Raw genomic sequence first — 19,880 nt, 5'->3', positions numbered from 1 at the left:
CAGTGCTCCCCCGTCGGACGTCGGACTTGACCGTTGGAAGTGTCGGAGGCTTTTCGAGTTTGGTAGTAAAATGTACAATAGTGCTATTTTATTTCTAAATTAATTGTCTAACTGCCCTAATAGTGTTAAGAGACCATGTAAGACAGTGACATGACAAAAAACTTCGTTTGGAAATAATTATTTATTTTACATCAACCGTTCATCTTATTGTGGTGGACTGATGGGATAATAGGGGGGAGATAATGATTGCATTGGGCTTGCTGCCTAATTGGCCTAATGAGACTCACCTGTGCAGAAGGATAAAGCCATGCAGGTGAGCAAGGTGCGCGAGAGAGCCGGGACTGATTAAGTGTACAAGCGGAACGCCAGGAGCGCGTTGGTCAACGAGGGGACGAATTGTGCTGGTCGCGGTCAGTAGGATCGCCGCCAGTGAAGATAGTTAGTGGGGGGATGTTTTAGCATAGACCTTGTGTAAATTCTAGACTGACGTCGCGACTGGCGGCTGCGCTTTGGACTGAGCTATTGGACTCTTACGGCCCGGCTTTACATACTGGAGCTTATACATGCTGGCACTTACATACTGGAACTTACATACTGGAGCTTATACATACTGGGACTTACATACTGGAGCTTACATACTGGGACTTATTCCTTGGAACTACACCCGGGAACTTGCATGTTGCGATTGGACAACCGCTGACCACTTGAGGGCGAAGTCACGGTCCATGGCGATCAGACCCCAGGGGAGGGTCTTGGGGAGCAGGGAAGTTCCCATTTTAATCCATTAACTCACTTGTTCTCTCCTCTATGTTTTATGAATGAAGGCCGGGTTACTCTTGTGCAATAGTTTAATTTATTAGTGACGGGGGCGGGGGGAACCTTTTAGTGTCATCACTTGACGTGTGTTGCTATGAATTGAATGGAGATATTTTCCTCTTTGTGGTGTCTATGAATTGTGTGGAGTGGACTACTATGTGTAGGCTATTTATTATTGCTGTTTTGCACAGAGCGTGATTGGGGATCTCAGACCCCGTCAGTCTGATTGGCTATAGCATCCAGAGCCGCCTGGCTATATGTATTAAATAAAGATCATTTGAATTGTTCGTGGTGGTGTGGCGTCTGTTGCTTCTCTGAGTGGTCTACCTGTGGGAGGGAATAAAGGGGGTCGCTAGAGGGGGACCTTTTCCCTACCCAGGAGGTTTATTACACTGGTGGCAGCGGTGGGATCATGTCTGACTCAGAGAACACAGCGCACCCACCTGCAGGACCATCGGGGCCGGGCAGTAATCCAGTAGCACGAACAGCTCGCCCAGTGTTTATGCCTGAGACTTTCACGGGAATTAGCCGGGAGTGGTCGGATTGGGTGGCTCAATTTGAAGTAGCCGCTGAGGTGAATGGGTGGGATAATGCTTTAAAAATGAAGTTCATGTCGTTACTTTTGTCGGGCCGTGCTAGAGAGTTGTACTCGGGGCTACACTCCTCCGCCCTTAATGACTATGGGAGTTTAAAAGAGGCGCTTGGAAGATGCTTTGAACCGTGCGACAGCGAGGACTGGAATAGGGCCAACTTCTTGTCTCGCAGACGCTTACCAAACGAGGCCGCCCGTGATTTTGGCACGGCTTTGCGCCGTCTGATTTATAAAGCTTACCCTCTGGCAGATAATGTCACTCGAGATATGTTTGCCCGCGACCACTTTGTTGAACATGTGGGGAGTGGCGATTTGAGAATACACCTCCGTAGTCAGAAACCTAACACATTGGAGGAGGCCATTAATATAGCGTCTGAGTTGGAAATGATAAAGAGCTTGGAAATGTCCCAAATTAGTCATGACACCAGGGTGCGAGCTGTGGTTGAGAAATCGCCTAGCGACAAACAAATGGAGCTTCTGCTGGGAGTGGTAGAGGGTCTAAGACAAGAAGTTAAAACTCTTCAGCATAGTGTTGCATCTCTACAGGCCCCCGTGAACAATAGAATGATGCGAAATCGCCAGGACGAATGGGGGAGACGTGGTCAGAATAATGGACCTGAGCGCGCAACAGCAGCCCGTGAGCGAGATGCGTGCTGGGAATGTGGGTGCACAAAGCACCTGCGTCGTAATTGCCCCTACTTGCAGGGAAACTAGAAGGGGTGGGTACAGTGGGCCGAATGCCCGCCCCTTTCTGCAGATCTGCAAGACTGGCCTACAACCATCCGGATAGCCCAGGCGTCTACCTTAATGCAAAAATAGGTGGGTTCTTAACACATGTATTGGTAGATACTGGGGCACAAGCCTCGATTATCCCTAAGCATAGGTGGTTACAAATAACAAAGGGGGTGGGGGAGTTAACCGGGTATCAGGGGGCAGCATCAGCCGCTAATGGAAGTGATATGTGTGTAATGGGGAGGTGGCAAACTATTTGTCAATTTGACTCTTTGGCTTTGGTTGTGGAGTTTTTAGTGGTTGATGTGCCGACTGAGATCTTGCTGGGGATTGATTTCCTGTCAAAATATGGGGCTGTAGTGGATCTGGTTAATAAATGTTGCTGTTTAATGGGGAAGCAATTGCCACTGATATCGCTGAATGAGGCTAGTCAGCCAAAGTTAGTGACTGTTCAGACTGATACTGTGGTGGGACCGCGCTCTGAAGCAATTATTTCGGGGGCCGTGGAGGGACTCTTGGCAGGACGGGCTGTTGGGCTACTAGAGCCATCTGATTCCCTGTCCTCTCACTGTGATTTGATGGTGGCGCGGGTGGTTTGTAAAGCTCAGCAGGGGAGAGTACCAGTGAGGGTTATAAATGTGACTGAGGAGTCTTGTATTTTGAAGAAGGGCATGAAAGTGGGCACTATGTATACAGACGTCACTATAGAAGAAAATGAAGGGTCAATGAGTAACGCGGGTTGGTCGGGGGAGACTCTCTTTTCAAAGCTTGGATTGGCGGAAAAAAATCTCTCTCCGCCAGAGTTAAAAGCGGTACGAGAGCTGCTCCAACGCCATAGTGGTGTTTTTAGTCAAAACGACAGTGATTTGGGGAGAACTCATATGACGCAACATCGGATCGACACTGGAAATGCTAGGCCAATTAAAATGCACCCTCGCCGTGTGCCCCTGCACTTACAAGAAGAGGTCTCTGATCATGTTAAACAAATGCTTGAAGATGACATCATACGCCCCTCATGTAGTCCCTGGGCTGCCCCGGTAGTCCCAGTTAGAAAAAAGGACGGTAGTCTGCGCTTTTGCGTAGACTACCGTAAATTGAATGAAGTCACTGTAAAAGACGCTTATCCTCTGCCGAGGATCGATGATGCCTTAGACAGCCTGGCAAATGCGCAATGGTTTTCTACCCTCGACCTGGCCAGTGGCTACTGGCAGGTCGAGGTGGACCCCTGCGATAAACACAAGACGGCCTTTATAACTAGACAGGGGTTATTTGAATTTAATGTCTTAAGTTTCGGCCTCTGCAACTCGCCTAGCACGTTCCAGCGCTTAATGGACTTGGTGCTGGCTGATTTGCAGTGGTCAACCTGTTTAGTTTATTTGGACGACATTATTTGTTTTGGCCGGACATTTAACGAACATTTACGCAGACTGGACGAAGTTCTTTTAAAGCTGGGTCAAGCTAACTTAAAAGTGAAACCGGTTAAATGCAATCTGTTTTCGACAGAGGTACGCTATCTGGGACATATTATCTCAGCCCAGGGGATTATGGCGGACCCCTCGAAAGTAGAAGCAGTTAGAAGCTGGCCAGTGCCAAAAACGCAAACTGAAATTAAAAGTTTTCTTGGTTTGGCGTCCTACTATCGCCGTTTCATTAAAGACTTTGCGCATATAGCAAGACCACTACACCAACTGACGGAAAAGGGGCGAAAGTATAAGTGGGATCACGCTTGTGAAGAGGCTTTTCGGCAATTAAAAACTAGTTTGATTACAGCCCCCGTCCTGGCGTATCCAGACCCTCAGAGATCTTTCATTTTGGATACGGACGCAAGTGATTTGGGTATCGGGGCAGTGTTGTCGCAAGAAGGGGATGGGGGTATGGAGAGGGTAGTGGCATATGCCAGTAGAGCGCTAACTAAAGAGGAGCGAAAATATGCAGCTACTAAAAAGGAATTGTTGAGCATGGTGGCTTTTACTAAACATTTTAAGCATTATCTATTGGGTAAAGAGTTTATTTTACGTACTGACCATAGCTCCCTAAGATGGCTACATAATTTCCAGGGCCTTGAAGGGCAGTTGGCTCGGTGGGTAGAGCAGTTGGCTGCGTTTCATTATAAAATCATACACCGGCCTGGCAAATTGCACACCAATGCGGATGCGTTGTCCCGCAGACCCTTGCCTCCATCTGACACGGTGACTATGGAGAGTGTTCCAGGTGATTCTTTAGAAACATGCAACATGTCTACAGAGAAAATTTGTACAGTAAGAGTGGAGGCGCAAACACAGACAGGTAGCATTCTGACTTCAGTAGATGAGTTGACTCAAGCGCAGAAAGACGACCCAAACATAAGTTTAATTATTAAATTAAAGTTGGACCCGCAGGGAGGGGTGGATGTGGGGCAACGTCACCCCGAGTTGCGAAAATACTTGACCGTATGGGACCAACTCCAAGTACAAGAACAACGTTTGGTTCGGGTGCCACCCACATATTCTGACGCAGCCTCAGGTACGCAGGTGGTACTTCCTAGCAACATGGTGCAGGCGGCGCTGCAAATGCTGCATAGTAGTGTGTTTGGGGCTCATTTAGGAATTCAAAAACTGCAGGCTAAAGTCAAAGATCGTTTTTATTGGCCCGGATGGTTCGGGGATGTTCGACAGTTCTGTAGAGCATGCCAGGACTGTGCCTCACGTAAGTCCCAGGGGCCTGCTCCTAGGGCTCCCTTGAATCCTTCCGCTACATGCCGACCGCTGGAACGCCTTGCCGTGGATATACTAGGTCCCTTGCCTGAAACTCCAAATAAAAATAAATACATTCTAGTAGTGGGGGATTACTTCTCCAAATGGACTGAAGCTTATGCGCTGCCAAATCAGGAAGCAAAGTCGGTGGCGCGGGTGCTGGTAGAGCAGTGGGTGTGTCGGTTTGGGGCTCCTCGTAGCATTCACTCGGACCAAGGGAGAAATTTTGAGTCTATACTGTTTAAAGAAGTTTGTCAACTGCTCTGCATAAATAAGACACGAACATCTCCCTACCACCCGGAATCTAATGGGATGGTTGAGAGGTTTAATCGCACCCTATTGTCCATGTTGGCATTGTTTATAGAAGACAACCAATCTAATTGGGATGTATTGTTGCCCTACGTGCTCATGGCCTACAGGAGTAGTGTTCACGCCTCCACTGGGTTCACCCCGCATAAGGTATTGTTTGGCCGCGAAATAATTCTCCCTGTGGATGTGATGTGGGACACAGGCCACGGGGAGAGGTTCTCTGCAGTGACTGATTATGTGGTAGGGCTCACTGACATATTATCTACAGTGGTGGGAGCGGTTAAGCGACATCAAGACAGAGCTTCAGGGCAGCAGAAGGCGGCGTTTGATTTCAAAGTTAACCATCAGTACTACACTGTCGGGGAATTAGTGTGGGTCCAAGATAAAGCCAGGAAGCGGGGTCGTTGTCCAAAATTGCAGAGAAAGTATAAAGGACCATATGAAGTAGTAGAATCAATTTCAAATGTGCTCTACAAGTTGGTTTTGCCTGAAGGGGGAAAGGAAATGATAGTACATTTTAACCGACTGAAACCTTGTGTCCTGTCTGCTTCAGGGGAGCCATCAGAAACCCTGAGGGACCACACAGAGCCAGACGACCTCCCTGCCCCGTCTGCATCCCAGGCCAGTCAGGCTACAGGGGGAGTGCAGTGTGATGAGGATGGTGCGGAGCGGGAGGTGACATCTATTGTGCCGTTGCTGGGGGAGGCAGTGCCTGTGGCGGATCCAGAACAGCGCGCACAGGAGCCTCCGCAGGAGCAGAATGGAGACTGGTCTGCCGAGCCAGGTCTGGAAACCAGCGCGCAGGACCAGCAGGGAGCCAGTGAGGTGGGGATGGGTGAGGGGGCTCACCCCTCCCTCATGGGACCTGTACGTCCCCAGCGGGACAGGCGGCGGCCTGCCTGGACTACTGATTTTCAACTCGGGTCGGACTGACTCGGGGACGAGTCTCTTTTCATTGGGAAGGGAGAAGTGTGGTGGACTGATGGGATAATAGGGGGGAGATAATGATTGCATTGGGCTTGCTGCCTAATTGGCCTAATGAGACTCACCTGTGCAGAAGGATAAAGCCATGCAGGTGAGCAAGGTGCGCGAGAGAGCCGGGACTGATTAAGTGTACAAGCGGAACGCCAGGAGCGCGTTGGTCAACGAGGGGACGAATTGTGCTGGTCGCGGTCAGTAGGATCGCCGCCAGTGAAGATAGTTAGTGGGGGGATGTTTTAGCATAGACCTTGTGTAAATTCTAGACTGACGTCGCGACTGGCGGCTGCGCTTTGGACTGAGCTATTGGACTCTTACGGCCCGGCTTTACATACTGGAGCTTATACATGCTGGCACTTACATACTGGAACTTACATACTGGAGCTTATACATACTGGGACTTACATACTGGAGCTTACATACTGGGACTTATTCCTTGGAACTACACCCGGGAACTTGCATGTTGCGATTGGACAACCGCTGACCACTTGAGGGCGAAGTCACGGTCCATGGCGATCAGACCCCAGGGGAGGGTCTTGGGGAGCAGGGAAGTTCCCATTTTAATCCATTAACTCACTTGTTCTCTCCTCTATGTTTTATGAATGAAGGCCGGGTTACTCTTGTGCAATAGTTTAATTTATTAGTGACGGGGGCGGGGGGAACCTTTTAGTGTGATCACTTGACGTGTGTTGCTATGAATTGAATGGAGATATTTTCCTCTTTGTGGTGTCTATGAATTGTGTGGAGTGGACTACTATGTGTAGGCTATTTATTATTGCTGTTTTGCACAGAGCGTGATTGGGGATCTCAGACCCCGTCAGTCTGATTGGCTATAGCATCCAGAGCCGCCTGGCTATATGTATTAAATAAAGATCATTTGAATTGTTCGTGGTGGTGTGGCGTCTGTTGCTTCTCTGAGTGGTCTACCTGTGGGAGGGAATAAAGGGGGTCGCTAGAGGGGGACCTTTTCCCTACCCAGGAGGTTTATTACATTATTTTCACAAGATGGGCTTGTGCACCACTATGGATCATACACTTCCTTTTCGATGACTTTTGTTTTAAACTTTATCGTTTAAAAGCATGTAATATGACATTATAAAAGATAGATATTCAATTTGTTTATCAGTACCATAGCAACGCTAACTTCCTTCGGATAGGAACCGTCCGTTGCTGTCGTACGAGTTCAATTTTTTTAACGCATGCGGATGACCAACGGACCCGATTTTTTTCGCACCGCACTGTTCGGACCCATTCGCATACGGTCTGCGAATCTCCATAGGAAATGAATGACTTCCGGCCGTTTCGCAGCCGTATCTACTGTGCCAATGTGAAGGCGGCTTCAGAGCTTCGCAGGGCCCTTGGCAATTCGGAATTTGCCCAGCGCCTCCCAGCTACAATATACGACATAAAATCAACTGTTGTCAATAATGACGCCGTCTGTTCTTAATTGCCAATTAAAGTAAACTGATTGCTATTTAAGTGCTTCACTATCTCCTACAACATGGTCTCATGGTGGCACCTATCCATTCCCCAATTCTTGTATTTTCTCCAACTTTTTTTGATTTTACTAATGACATTTCAATGTTAGAATCAAAATTAATCAATAAAACTTATAGCATTATTGATTATTTTATGGTCAACTTACAAGATGTTGTAACATGGCCTGCTGGGAAATCTGTTTGTCCAGTCATTTTTACGTCATCTCTGATCATAGGCTGCTGCACATGCTAGCAAATGTAAACAGGTATAAACTACTACTCTTACTAAAGTCGTGGAAAGTCAGCAAATTAATAAAGATCTATCTGAGGAGTGCCATGGGTCTGGAGCGATTGAGTGGATTGGCCATACTCTCCATCGAAAATGACAGGGCGAGGAAATTGAATTTCACCGTAGGCTACACTTCTGACGGGTGAGTGCAAGTGTTTTTGCTTAATACGGCAACTGATTGGCGTACAGGTTAGTTTGTGTGTTTTTATGTCTTATAATGATTATTTATTGTATGTGTGCACCCAGTGGAGTAGCGCTCTAATCTCGTTGTATTGCAAAGTACAATGACAATAAAGGCATTCAATTCAATTCAGTTCAATTAAATGGCCGCTGTGCCATAATTTATGTGCCTGTTTGTTGTTTGATGAGTTTGCAGAGAGAGGCACGCTCAAACTCGAAGATATCTCCTTCTTCGGGTGCGAGTTAAATATCGTATTCCAATGTGCAAAAGAACCGCACTCACTAGTTATTTATCTTATACTTTATTGTAGCACCATGCCTATAAAACAAACGTGTTTCGCAGAGGTGGGACAAAGTCATTGTTTGGCAAGTCACAAGTTAGTCTCAATTCATTGCCCTCAAGTCCCGAGTCAAGTCCCGAGTCAAGACAGGCAAGTCCCGAGTCAAGTCCAAGTCAAAGGCCAACAAGTCTCAAGTCAAGTCCCAAGTCCTACGGTCTGACTTTCGAGTCCTTTCGAGTCTTTTTAAAAATCGAGTGAAACAGGTATTTTGTCAATTGAATTTGTGTGTGCTGGAGAGATTGAGATGCAAATCTGTCTAGCAGAAATGTCAAATGGTATCTCTAGCACATTCTCAATGAAATATAGGCCCTATGTGTTAAAATATGTGTTCAATTTGTTAAGAAACCACTGATAGGCCTACACAAGCTGAAATAGTTTTATAACGTGTGACCATGTTTATTACATTACAAAAATGTAGGCAAAACCGTATTGCCATAAGGGGTATACAGATAACTCACAGCAGTGGCAATCCTAGTCTCTGCTCAAACCTTCAGTCCACACACACAGAAAATGGTGTGTCTTGTGTCTATTTCATATTTTGAATTCATAAACTTGACATATTTTGTTAACAATTTATAGTATTTTAGGATCTGCATAATTACTTATAGCTAAAAATATTCAGTAATTTGAATACTTCATATTGATTACACTTGTCTTTAATGATATTACAGGGTAGTGTGTAGGTCTAATTGAGTGCCTGTCACTTTAAGAAGTATGTGAACGTAATTAGGTTTCATTCGGTTAGAAAAATAGTCACCCATAGTTCAAGGATATATGTTTTCATTAAATAAAATGAATGTTCAAAAAACTGACAAGGTAAAGAAAATATTTCTGATGTCATAGAAAATATCTTGCAATGTTAACTTCTATGATTCCTTGGTCATGTTTAATTGGGTGGGTGCTTAACTTAGCCTACTCTACCAGACATGGAGTTTGATATGTATCCAATGAATAACAACCAGTGCTCAAAATAAAACATTATGGTAGCCTATTCTCCTCCTGATAATGTTAGTAGTGGAATGGATTTAATGTGAATGTACACAAAAAGACGCAGTGGCTATATGTTACAGGCAGCGCACGTTTGAGGTAAAAATGTTCCACCTTTTAAAAGCCTAATCGTGGTTAAATCCATCAATTAGACAACAGAATCAGTAGGGTAGGCTACCAGTTTGGTTTCATAGTAGCCTAACAGGCATATGTCAAAAGCAGGCTAGGATGAAGCTGGGAGGAATTGAACAAGTTCTACACAGTCATTCGTTTCTTGTTGGTCTCCACGTATTTTTTTGTAGGCAAACGAATTAACGAAATAATCGTAGGTATCATTTTGCTGGCGCATTCACGTCCGTTGTCTGGCCCTGCGTGTTGTCTAGCTTGTTCCGCGTGGTTGGCCGCTGTCGAATCAAAACAATCTAGGCTACAGTCAGTGATTTGATTGGATTTTGTGCCGAATACGCGCATTGTCTCACGCACAGGCGCACACACATAAATATAGATAGATCAGTCCGTATCTACATTTTATCTTTTTGTCTTTCGTTTTTTTAATGGGAAGTAGCAAGTCTTTACAAGTCAATAGGCGCAAGTCCAAGTGAAAGTCCGAGTCATTGATGTTAAAGTCCAAGTCGAGTTGCAAGTCTTTTTATATTTTGTCAAGTCGAGTCTCAAGTCATCAAATTCATGACTCGAGTCTGACTCGAGTCCAAGTCACATGACTCGAGTCCACACCTCTGGTGTTTCGGCGTCAAGCCGTCCTCAGTGTATTCCTTTGATGAGGCCATTGTTGTGCTGCAAGGGAACGTGGTGTGTTCAGTTGAATCAATTTGTATGCGTTCTGTTTTTGATCGTAGGCTGTGTGCAAGTTACGCAAATACCGTAGTCGGTGTCCATGTAATAATGACCGTGCGTGTGTTCTTTCCCTCTGTGGTCGGTCGGTGTGTGTCTTGAGATACAGGGATGGGTCGAGGGGGGGTCCAGCGCCAGACTTGCACCGGGGCCTTGCGCAACTACGCTACGCCACTGGTAAGCCTATCTTTGTTCCACTTCCGCTCAGCTCTCCGACAGACCTGTCTTAGAGTACGCGTTGTGTCGTCAAGCCAGGGTTGTGGCTTAGGTTTGGGATGTTTGAGTTTAAAGGGATAATCCGGAGTCTTTAGATACTGTAGATCCCCACGTCTTTATGTGGTCGGATAGAGAGTCCAGAATGAATTTAATCGAGTCAGTACCTTTCCGGAAATGTCGCTGCTGCAGCTAGCAACGTTTTAACAACACTTTACTAACATTTCCGGAAAGGTACGGACTCGATTAAATTCATTCTGGACTCTCTATCCGACCACATAAAGACGTGGGGATACTTCGGTTTGGCTTTAGGGACCCTCTACTCACTACCACGTAAGTGTAGTGTTGTTTGAACAGTAGAAGAGGTATAAAAATAGCGTTTTGTAGCGGCGAAAGGACACGCCCCGGTCACTTCCAGGCTAACGAGTTTTGGCTAAAAACGGTGAGCTCGAACTTTCTCAAAATACATCCGAATGACATGATTTTGGTGTCAACTCAACGTATGTACCCCCAATAGTCCGAAAACTTTATCTAAAGTGCATTTCACTCCGGATTATCCCTTTAAGGGGAGAAATAGAATCTAGAATATTACAGCAAGATGTGTTGAATAGAGACACTACGTCATCTATGCTGTCATGGACCTCAATGGCAGTAGAGATGGAGCTAGCAACTTCATTACTCAGAAAGCAATCAGAGAAATGGCAGGCAGTGAGAGAATTTACATAACATGAAAAGCGACCAGGGGGTTTAGCTGCAGACAGAGGGTTAGGTAGGTTTACATTAGAACGGGTTTATGGTCGGAGAAGGAGGCCTCCTCAGTATACACATTATCAACAGAAAACCCATGACAAAATCAAATCAAGAGTGTGACCAAGTATATGTGTGGGCTGATTAATGTGTTGCACCAGATCAAACGAATCCATAAGATGACAGAAATCCTTAACCAAGGGTTTATCTCAGGTATCCCTACCCCCCCACCCATCCCCGCCAAAAAAAAAAAAAAAGAGGAAGATAAGGCAATAATACAGGCTAGCCCAATGCACTTCTAATCATGTAAGAATATGTAGATTACTTTATGGGCTGCTTATACTATTAATGTAAACGGCTTTTATTCGTATTCCATTGCAACTTTAAACAGGTCTAAGGGGTTTGTTGTTTTCATGTAGCCCTGGCAACTAGCCGGCCTGAATAATATGCACTTGAAATGAAACCTATTGATACGGTTCGGGAGAAGAGATATAATCCCGCCCACACTGGAAATTGATTGGTTGATTTACCGAAACATGCCAATCAGGATGCTTCATGAGACACACGCACACTATCACACACATGAACAGTCTCTCGTTCTGCCTCTCTGTCCTGTGCGCGCTACACAGATGCTGTGTGCGGTTTTGGGCACAGTCTGTGTCGTGTGTGCGCGATCTTGCCCGCTCGCTCTAGATTCCGGGAGATTTTAAGTAATTTGCGGGCATCAGTGAGTCGCTATTAATATGCGGGAGACTCCCGGAACTTCCGGGAGACTTGGGATGTCTGGTTTATCTGGACAACAGAGGTGGATATTAAAGTCACCTAAAATCAACAAACGGTCATAAGATGTAATGAAATCAGATCTGAGAACTCTTTCATGAAGTCTTTGTTTGGTTTAGGAGGCCTATAAACCAGGGCACACACTAAGGGTGAAGCAGTAGGTTCCACTTTTACGCATTGCATTTCGAAAGTTGAAAAAGTCAGGTATAATTGTTAGTTTGAAATTGTTCTTAAAAATCATAGCAATACCGCCACCCCTTCCACGTCTCGGTTAAAAACATAATATCCAGATGCCGTTGGATGAAGAAGTCTTTCAGAATGAACGTTTTAGAAGACACAGACCTTGCATTGAGCAGTGCAAACTTTGCCGGCGGCAGTTCGAGAGATTGTGGACGTTGCACATATTCTAATGGGTGGATGTTCAAAAAGTTCACTCCGCCGCCTCAGACCCGCAGTTTTGGAGAAGCTGGGCTGACGGTCATAGGAGCGAGGTGATTATGGTGGACTTTCTTGGACCGTCCAGGAGAGTCACACTGAGACTGCAGAGTCGGCATGGCATCCTCCGTCACTCGATGGATGGTAAAGGAGCGTGACCCTCTGTGCACATAGCGCTTCCTCCGAAGGATCCCTTCAGCCTGGCAAAGGTGGAGCACATCCTCATCGATGGAAGTGGTGAAGGAGGCGTGCTGACGAAGTTGCTCTGCGGTATAACGAAGTCCGCCCATGTAGGCTAGCCTACACTCATACCCCTTTTCCACCACCACGAACCAGGTGCTGGTTCCGGGCTGGTGCTAGTGCCAGTTCGGTGCTGGTCCTACCTGCCGATTATCCAAGAACCGGGGCGCTTTTCCAGACTGCGTGCCAGAGTAGTGCTGCGTCGCTACGTCACTGTTTACGTGCGCTTTTGTATCCCAAAACAACCAGCAGAAATGGAGACGTGGTGGAGAAACGTATTACGATTAACTTTGAGCACAAAAAGCTCAAATGTCGAGAGTTCAACTGTATCACTGTATCCATTTGTGGAATAAAACCGGACGTGCCCTAAATGTTGCATGTGTATTTATTGCAGTCGCTAGAAAAGCATGTTAGCCAACATTAGCTCTTAAATGTGTTTCAATTTCCTAATATTGTGTGTTTTGTTCGCCAGGTAAATACGTCAGTAAGATTTTTGAGTCGTTTTCTTAATTTTGCATTTGTGTTGAGCTTGATAGAAAATTGAATAATTGAAAAAATAGAAAATCGGAAAGGTGTTGATTCTGCATGCGCCCAGAGCTGCTGGGGGGGGGGGGGGGGGTCATGTGGTTATGAAATGGTTGGTGGTTGTACGGCAGCATTAAAAATAAAAGTCCCCTCTTCTAAGTTACGTAGCTGGGGTGCGTTTCCCGAAAGCATCGTAAGCCTACGATGATCGTAAAGTCCCTCTTACGACCGTCTTAAGGTTTGCCGACTGTTTCCCGAAACCATAGTAGCTTAAGAGCATCGTGAAAACACTCGTAGATCTACGAGTGATCCAGAGTGCTCGTTACTGCCTAAGAGCGTCGTAACGCATATGCCTCAGTGGAGTCTCCAGCAGGAATATCAGTGACATTACACGTGTCTATGGAATGTCACCGAACTTCCTGCTGGTGACTCCACTGAGGCATATGCGGCAAGACCTCTGCAATATATGTCAAGACACTGTATAAAACTGACTTCACTTGTGCGAGTTTATATAGGCTATGTTGTTAGGTAGGCTTAGGTGGCTGGTGCAGTAATTATTCATCAATGTTGTGAAAGTGTTATTATGTGTCCAAAAAAGGAGAGAGAAGGAATATGACGGAGAAATAAAAAAATAAATACATAAATAAAGGCCTATGAAGTGGCCAAAAAAAACAAAACAGGCAACAGGACAATGGGGCGGAGAACAAAATATGAGAGAGTTGTGCAGACGGTGTAGGAGAGAACTTGGAAGGGCAGTGGGGCAAAAACATATAGGGAGGAAGCAAGGTGTGCTGGTGGTGATTGGTGACAGTGCTCTGTGGGGAGGGAATAACTCAAAACATCAAAAAAAGGTGTGGATGACATCACGGCGGGCCTCAAAACCAGCCTGGTAGTGTTGAGGCTGGTCGTCGGGACGTCCTCCCTCGTGTGGCACACCGGCAGCCTCCTCCTCGTCCTCCTCAGGCTCATCCAGCTGAAGCCCTGCCCGCACGGCAATGTTGTGCAACATGGCTGTTACACAAATTACCGCGCAGGCCTTGGCTGGACTAAAGAGGAGTCCCCCGCTGGATCGGTGAAGACACCTGAAGCGCATCTTCCACCGCCCGATGGTGCGCTCGACAACGCTCCTCGCCAGACGGTGAGCCTCGTTGTAGGCTCGCTGGTGGTCGTCTTCAGGGTTGGCCACAGGTGTGAAGAGGAATGGCCGGAGAGGATAACCACTGTCGCCGAGGAGTCGCCACTCACCCCTGGACGCAGTTGCCTCCCGGCCAATGGTGGATTCCCTGAAGATGAAGGAGTCGTGGGTGCTCCCGGGCCATCTCGCCACGATGTCGCGAATGATGCCTCGGTGGTCACACACAACCTGGCAATTGATGGCCGCGTAGCCCTTCCTGCAGATGTAGATGTGACCATCATCGTGGGGTGTCAGTATGGGAACTAACGTGCCATCCACCACTCCGGTCACCTGCGGAATACGATGCGTGCGGAAAAAATGCCCCTGTATCCCCGTCATCTCCTCTCTCGTGGGGAAGGTCAGGTGTTCAGGTACCAGGCGCAACAGGCAGTCGGTCACCGCCTGAACGGACGGCCATGGCCATCACCCACGACCTGGAGGAAACTCCCTGTGGCGAAGAATCTGAGGGCGGCCAACAGTTGCGTTTCCGCGGTGAGCGCAAAACTCCTCCGAGTTGAGCGTCACAGGTCCTCGGCGGTGGCCTCAAGGAGTTGCCGGACAGCCTCCCTCGGTAGCCTGTACCTCTCAATGATCGCCCGATCATTAAACACCTCCATGGGGTTGTTATTCGCCCGAAGGGTAGCGTTCAGACGCACAAGGTGACTCCGGGGACGCCTCTGCCTCTCTCTCTCTCTCTCTGTCGCTCTCTCTCTCTTGCGCACGGAGCGCGAGCACTCACTGTCTTCCAGCCATGCTTTGCTCTGCCGGCCTACATTTTCGCTAAGTATATGTAGGTTCGTATAGTAATTACAAAAACATGCAGATGATTAAAGATAATTGATGTGGAGGCTGTGAGGTATCATCTTGATGTAATCACATGCGCAACAATTAGGCCGCGTTCCGACTGCAGACGAATCTGATTCAAATCTGATTCCTTCTCATATCCGATTTTTAGGGCTGACTGTTCACACTGCCTTTAGTAAGTGTCCAAATCGGATATGGCTCTGTTCAGACTGGGTCACATTAGTAACAGATCTGACAGGTTGCTGTAGCAACGAAAACAAACATTTCTGCCATCAGGAGGAAATACTTGCTAATTTGGTGTGATTAAACATAGAACAATACAACTAGGTGAGTGTTCATTGAATGCATGCATACGTGTGCGCATTTGCGCGACAGAAACCGAAACTAATCGGTAGCAAGCTCCGCTTCAAACTGTTGGAAGGCTATTTAATTATTTAACGGTATTTAATAGAACAATGTGGATTCTTGCAACTTCCATAGAAACAGAGCAGAGACTGTATAATGCTCTATTTAGCATTGAGTATTGTGTCACGTTTAATATAACATGGTCAAAAGACATAGCCGTAACGTTGCTCCACAACTCGAAATAGGTGGGCGGTCACGCACGTAAAGTCACGTCACGGACAGTCAAATCCGATCTGAGTGTTGGGAGCTGTTCAGACTGAGACGCATCTGTCCATATCCGATACGAATGCGATATGAAACTACCTCCTGGATGTGGTTTGCAAAAATCGGATTTCATGTGACCTGTACTGTTCAGACTTCAAAAGTGATATCCGATACAAATCTGAATGGGCGAAAAATCGGATTTTGGCTGGCAGTCTGAACGCAGCCTTAAGTGTATGTGTATGTGGCCAATGCGTATGTGTACGTCTGCCAAATAAAATGTAATTACACACACTGGCTTATGTGAGGGTTCATGTGTACAGGTTACACAACACTGCACAGGTGACTCTGATCCTTTGAGCAATTAGGAGTGTATGTTTCACATCAAGGTACTTGAGTGTCGAAAATGCAAACGACTCATTTGTCTAATTCCTCATGGCAGGGAGGCAATACAGTAATTTCCCGCATATAAGCCGCATTGTGTATAAGCCGCAGGACAGTGTTTTATGTAAGTTAAAAGAAACAAAACCATATTAACACCATATTTACTGCCCCCCTGTATAAACCTCATAGCGGACATTATTTTGCAAAATCAATGTATAAGCCGCGGCTAATAGCCAGGAAATTACGGTAACGGTTGTCATTAGTCAAGGTTGTGTTCTGCATGTTCTTTATGGCTCAGACACATGCAACAAAGGCTGCGTTCAGACTGCCAGCCAAAATCCGATTTTTCGCCCATTCAGATTTGTATCGGATGTCACTTTTGAAGTCTGAACAGTACAGGTCACATGAAATGTTTTGCTATAGCAGGGGATGCAGTACCTTCAGCACCCACTTCCCGCGCCCTTGTCATCTTCGTGCTTATGTGTCTTCTTTCTAACAGAGTTGCGAGATATTCAGCACTGCTTCGGTGGACAGCTCCCCTTAAGAGCATCTTAAGAGCTGTGCACGCGCGTTCAAGCTACAAGCATGTTCGGGAAACAGTCGGCAAATCCTAACGATCGATCTTAAGATGAATCATAGAAAACCCTCGTAAGAGTGTCTATCCATCGTTATCGGGAAACGCACCCCAGGTCCGCACTCTCAGTCAAAACATGTTTATGCTTTCCCTGCTCCAGTATGTGTGAGCCCCGAGCAGGAATAAATTAATTCATGGTTTTCTCTCACTTAGGTATCCTGTAAGGCTACATTTGGCTACTAGAAGAGGAGCATGACCACTATAGTTGCAGAATTAATGTTACATTTGTTGTTGAGAAATGTCCACACTATGTATTGTTACACTCAAGCGAACTAACTCTCCCTGTCTTCCATGGCCTTACAATGTGCCTATAGTCCCCCAGCATTTTATATATTTAACACTAAATTGGAGCTGAACTTCCATGATAAAGATGAACATGCAGTTTTGTGTGACAATCAATGTGAAATATGCACCAACCGGTAACCTAGTCAATTATAGATTGATGTTAGAAATTATTTACAACAATATACAAATAATATCTCCCATATAGTGTATGTTAGAGTACATAGGCCTACAGGTCAAACCCAGTTTTTTTTTAGGACAGACATCAAACATTAACAACCACTGTTGTTTCCTCTTTTTATCAGTAGCCTACTCTGAGCTACATTGGAGAGGGGTTTGCTCAACAGTAGTAACTCTGTCATTTAGCATGCACCCTATTGCTAAACCTTTTTGTCTCTCCCCTTCATTTTAATTACAACTACTGACCTTCCATACTGATATATTTGCAGATGATACATGATGTAATATTATTATGCATATTTTATACGCAATAGTAAAACAAAATGTGATGGAACATTCTGCCTCCTTTTTTTCATTGTAATGAGCTAGTTCAAAAGTAAATCACACATTAAATTAACCCAATATCGTTTATTTAACAACATAATAGAAGTTAGAGGATATCCCAACCCACTCTATCTAATGTACTTTATGAGGACACTCAAACCCACAAGAACAGGTCTACAACAGGCCACAGCGACCACCAGCCTACTGTATATTCTCTTGCAACAGGAGCTCGCAGCTCACCAACATCACACAAAGCAGAATTTTTTTAAAATTAAAACCTCTTACATTACAAACTTTAAGCAAGTTTTAAAGGAGTTCGCAGCTCACGAACATCACACAAAGCAGGATGTTTTTATGAGGACACTCAAACCCACAAAAACAGGTCTACAACAGGCCACAGCGACCACCAGCCAATATTCTCTTGCAACAGGAGGTCGCAGCTCACGAACATCACACAAAGCAGGATTTTTTTTACATTACATTACAAACTTTAAACAAGTTTTAAAGGAGCTCAAAGCTCACGAACATCACACAAAGCAGGATTTGTTTTACATTAAAACCTCTTACACTACAAACTTTAAGCAAGTTTTAAAAGTAGCTCACTGACACCTCTCAAAAATACCAATTTGTTGCCAAATGTCGCCGACTTGCACAACATACAACTGTCGTTTTCTTCAAGGTATCTCTGTACACATCCCCCACATCCCACTATTTGCCCACAACATGCTGCCACGACAACAATTGTCGTGGGCATGTTGGTGCAAATCTTGCTTCAGCTCAATTTTGAGGTTCTCCTTGACATTAGTCAAATTTATCTTCACTGATGTTTCTATGGTCTCAGCTTCAGATCTAAGAGAAGATGAAATGTCAGTTTCATGGCAGACAGTGTCAGGGACAATTCAAACATCAGGAACAATCCACAAATCACAAGCTAAACAAGCGCACACATATGACTGATTGCACTTCAGATAATCCAACCCCCCCACACATTCAACTGTTCCAACAAAACAAGGATAATTTGCACAATTAAAAAATAAGGCAGACGCAGCTTGCAAGTCCAACAATCTTGGGGAACTGCAACTGCCCATGAGGAATGGATTAATATCAGGGGGGTTAATGCAGCAGGTTGGGGCCAAGTGCAATGGAAAACATTCCTCAAGAATGCTGCCAGAGATGTCGTTTGCCTCTCCATAACATTTGCATCAGTTAATTTAAGTATTAAGTGTGATATTCTACTTACAACAGACAAGAAGGGACTGAATAACATTGAGACAGTAATAATTAAAAGTGGGATTTCAGTGCCATTTTGTGTTTAAGTTGGACAAACTTCTCACTATTTCTTACTATTGAAGTTATTTTTCGATTGACTGTTTCTACAGGTACTACAGTACTACCCGCCTCACCTCCTTTTCTTTGATGAGCTTTGTGTAAGCTTGGAGATGTCTGTGTTCTTTATCGCATAGATCTTTCGACTAGGAGTTTTCCAGAATTCCAAATCTGCATAGAAGACAGAAGACACAAACACAATCAGTTCACAACATAATTTGAATAGACTCACTAACACACACTCACATTACATTTAAATAAATAAGTACAACATATGTATGACTTCAGTTTATTAGTCAATTCATTGGGTTTTACATCAATTGGTATCAATGTCACTTCCAAAGCATTTATTACCAGTGTGTTTAGTATTTAGATATTTCATATGGGTCAAAGCTTTTGTCTCAGCAGAATCAGAAATGGGTACCCCTTTTGAGTCACACATGGTGAATGTGTCTGAGGAGCTTACTCTTGCACAGTTGTTGCAATGGCCTGCACACCAGTGCCCTCGTTGATGGTGACGTGCACTGAGGCCGATGGGGAAGGGTGGAAACTTTGTTAGTTTAAGAAAATGCATTATTAGACCCAGTGCCCTGTTGTTTGAGGTCACTGTGTGCTGTAGTGAAGAAAAGAAACAGAAAATTAGACACAACATGAACATAAACAGTGGACCAGCAGCTAAAACTCAGCTATCAGGGCATTTCAGTCCCAAATAAGTTAGCTTTAGCTGCTGGTCCACAATTTGGTCTGTTGTGTCCAGTAGTCGAGTTGTTAAAAAATGGCAGGGGGGATGGTGGATTTGAAAATGCACATCTGGGTATTAGTCTTGCGGGGGGTATGGGGGTCCTCCCCCAGAAAAATTTTAATTTTTAAGATGCAATTTCCTGTATTCTAGTCCATTTACAACGTGCTGGACATTGGCAAATCCTACATTTCTTCCAAT

At 45.4% G+C, this 19,880-nt stretch overlaps 1 protein-coding gene across 2 annotated transcripts; it reads left to right on the top strand.

Annotated features, from left to right (window-relative positions):
- The first annotated feature begins 1,002 nt into the window (after nucleotides 1-1,002).
- On the top strand, nucleotides 1,003-6,736 carry LOC134059246 (uncharacterized). 2 transcript variants are annotated; one of them, XM_062515671.1, is made up of 2 exons: nucleotides 1,003-2,227; nucleotides 5,735-6,736. In XM_062515671.1, the coding sequence occupies exons 1-2, from the start codon at nucleotides 2,146-2,148 to the stop codon at nucleotides 6,112-6,114; spliced, it is 462 nt and encodes a 153-aa protein (XP_062371655.1). In that variant the 5' UTR covers nucleotides 1,003-2,145; the 3' UTR covers nucleotides 6,115-6,736. Both variants share the same exon structure in this region; 1 of them encodes a protein (XP_062371655.1).
- The last annotated feature ends 13,144 nt before the right edge of the window (nucleotides 6,737-19,880 follow it).

Source organism: Sardina pilchardus, chromosome 2 (genome assembly GCF_963854185.1).
Source record: "Sardina pilchardus chromosome 2, fSarPil1.1, whole genome shotgun sequence".
NCBI lineage: Eukaryota > Metazoa > Chordata > Actinopteri > Clupeiformes > Clupeidae > Sardina > Sardina pilchardus.
This window is presented reverse-complemented; position numbering and strand designations above follow the sequence as displayed.

What these genes read in the sequence shown, in the direction of transcription:
- LOC134059246 (XM_062515671.1), top strand. Translation starts at nt 2,146, where the DNA reads ATGCCCGCCCCTTTCTGCAGATCTGCAAGACTGGCCTACAACCATCCG. An exon ending in CTACCTTAATGCAAAAATAG is followed by an intron (nt 2,228 to 5,734) that starts GTGGGTTCTTAA and finishes TGTCTGCTTCAG; the next exon opens with GGGAGCCATCAGAAACCCTG.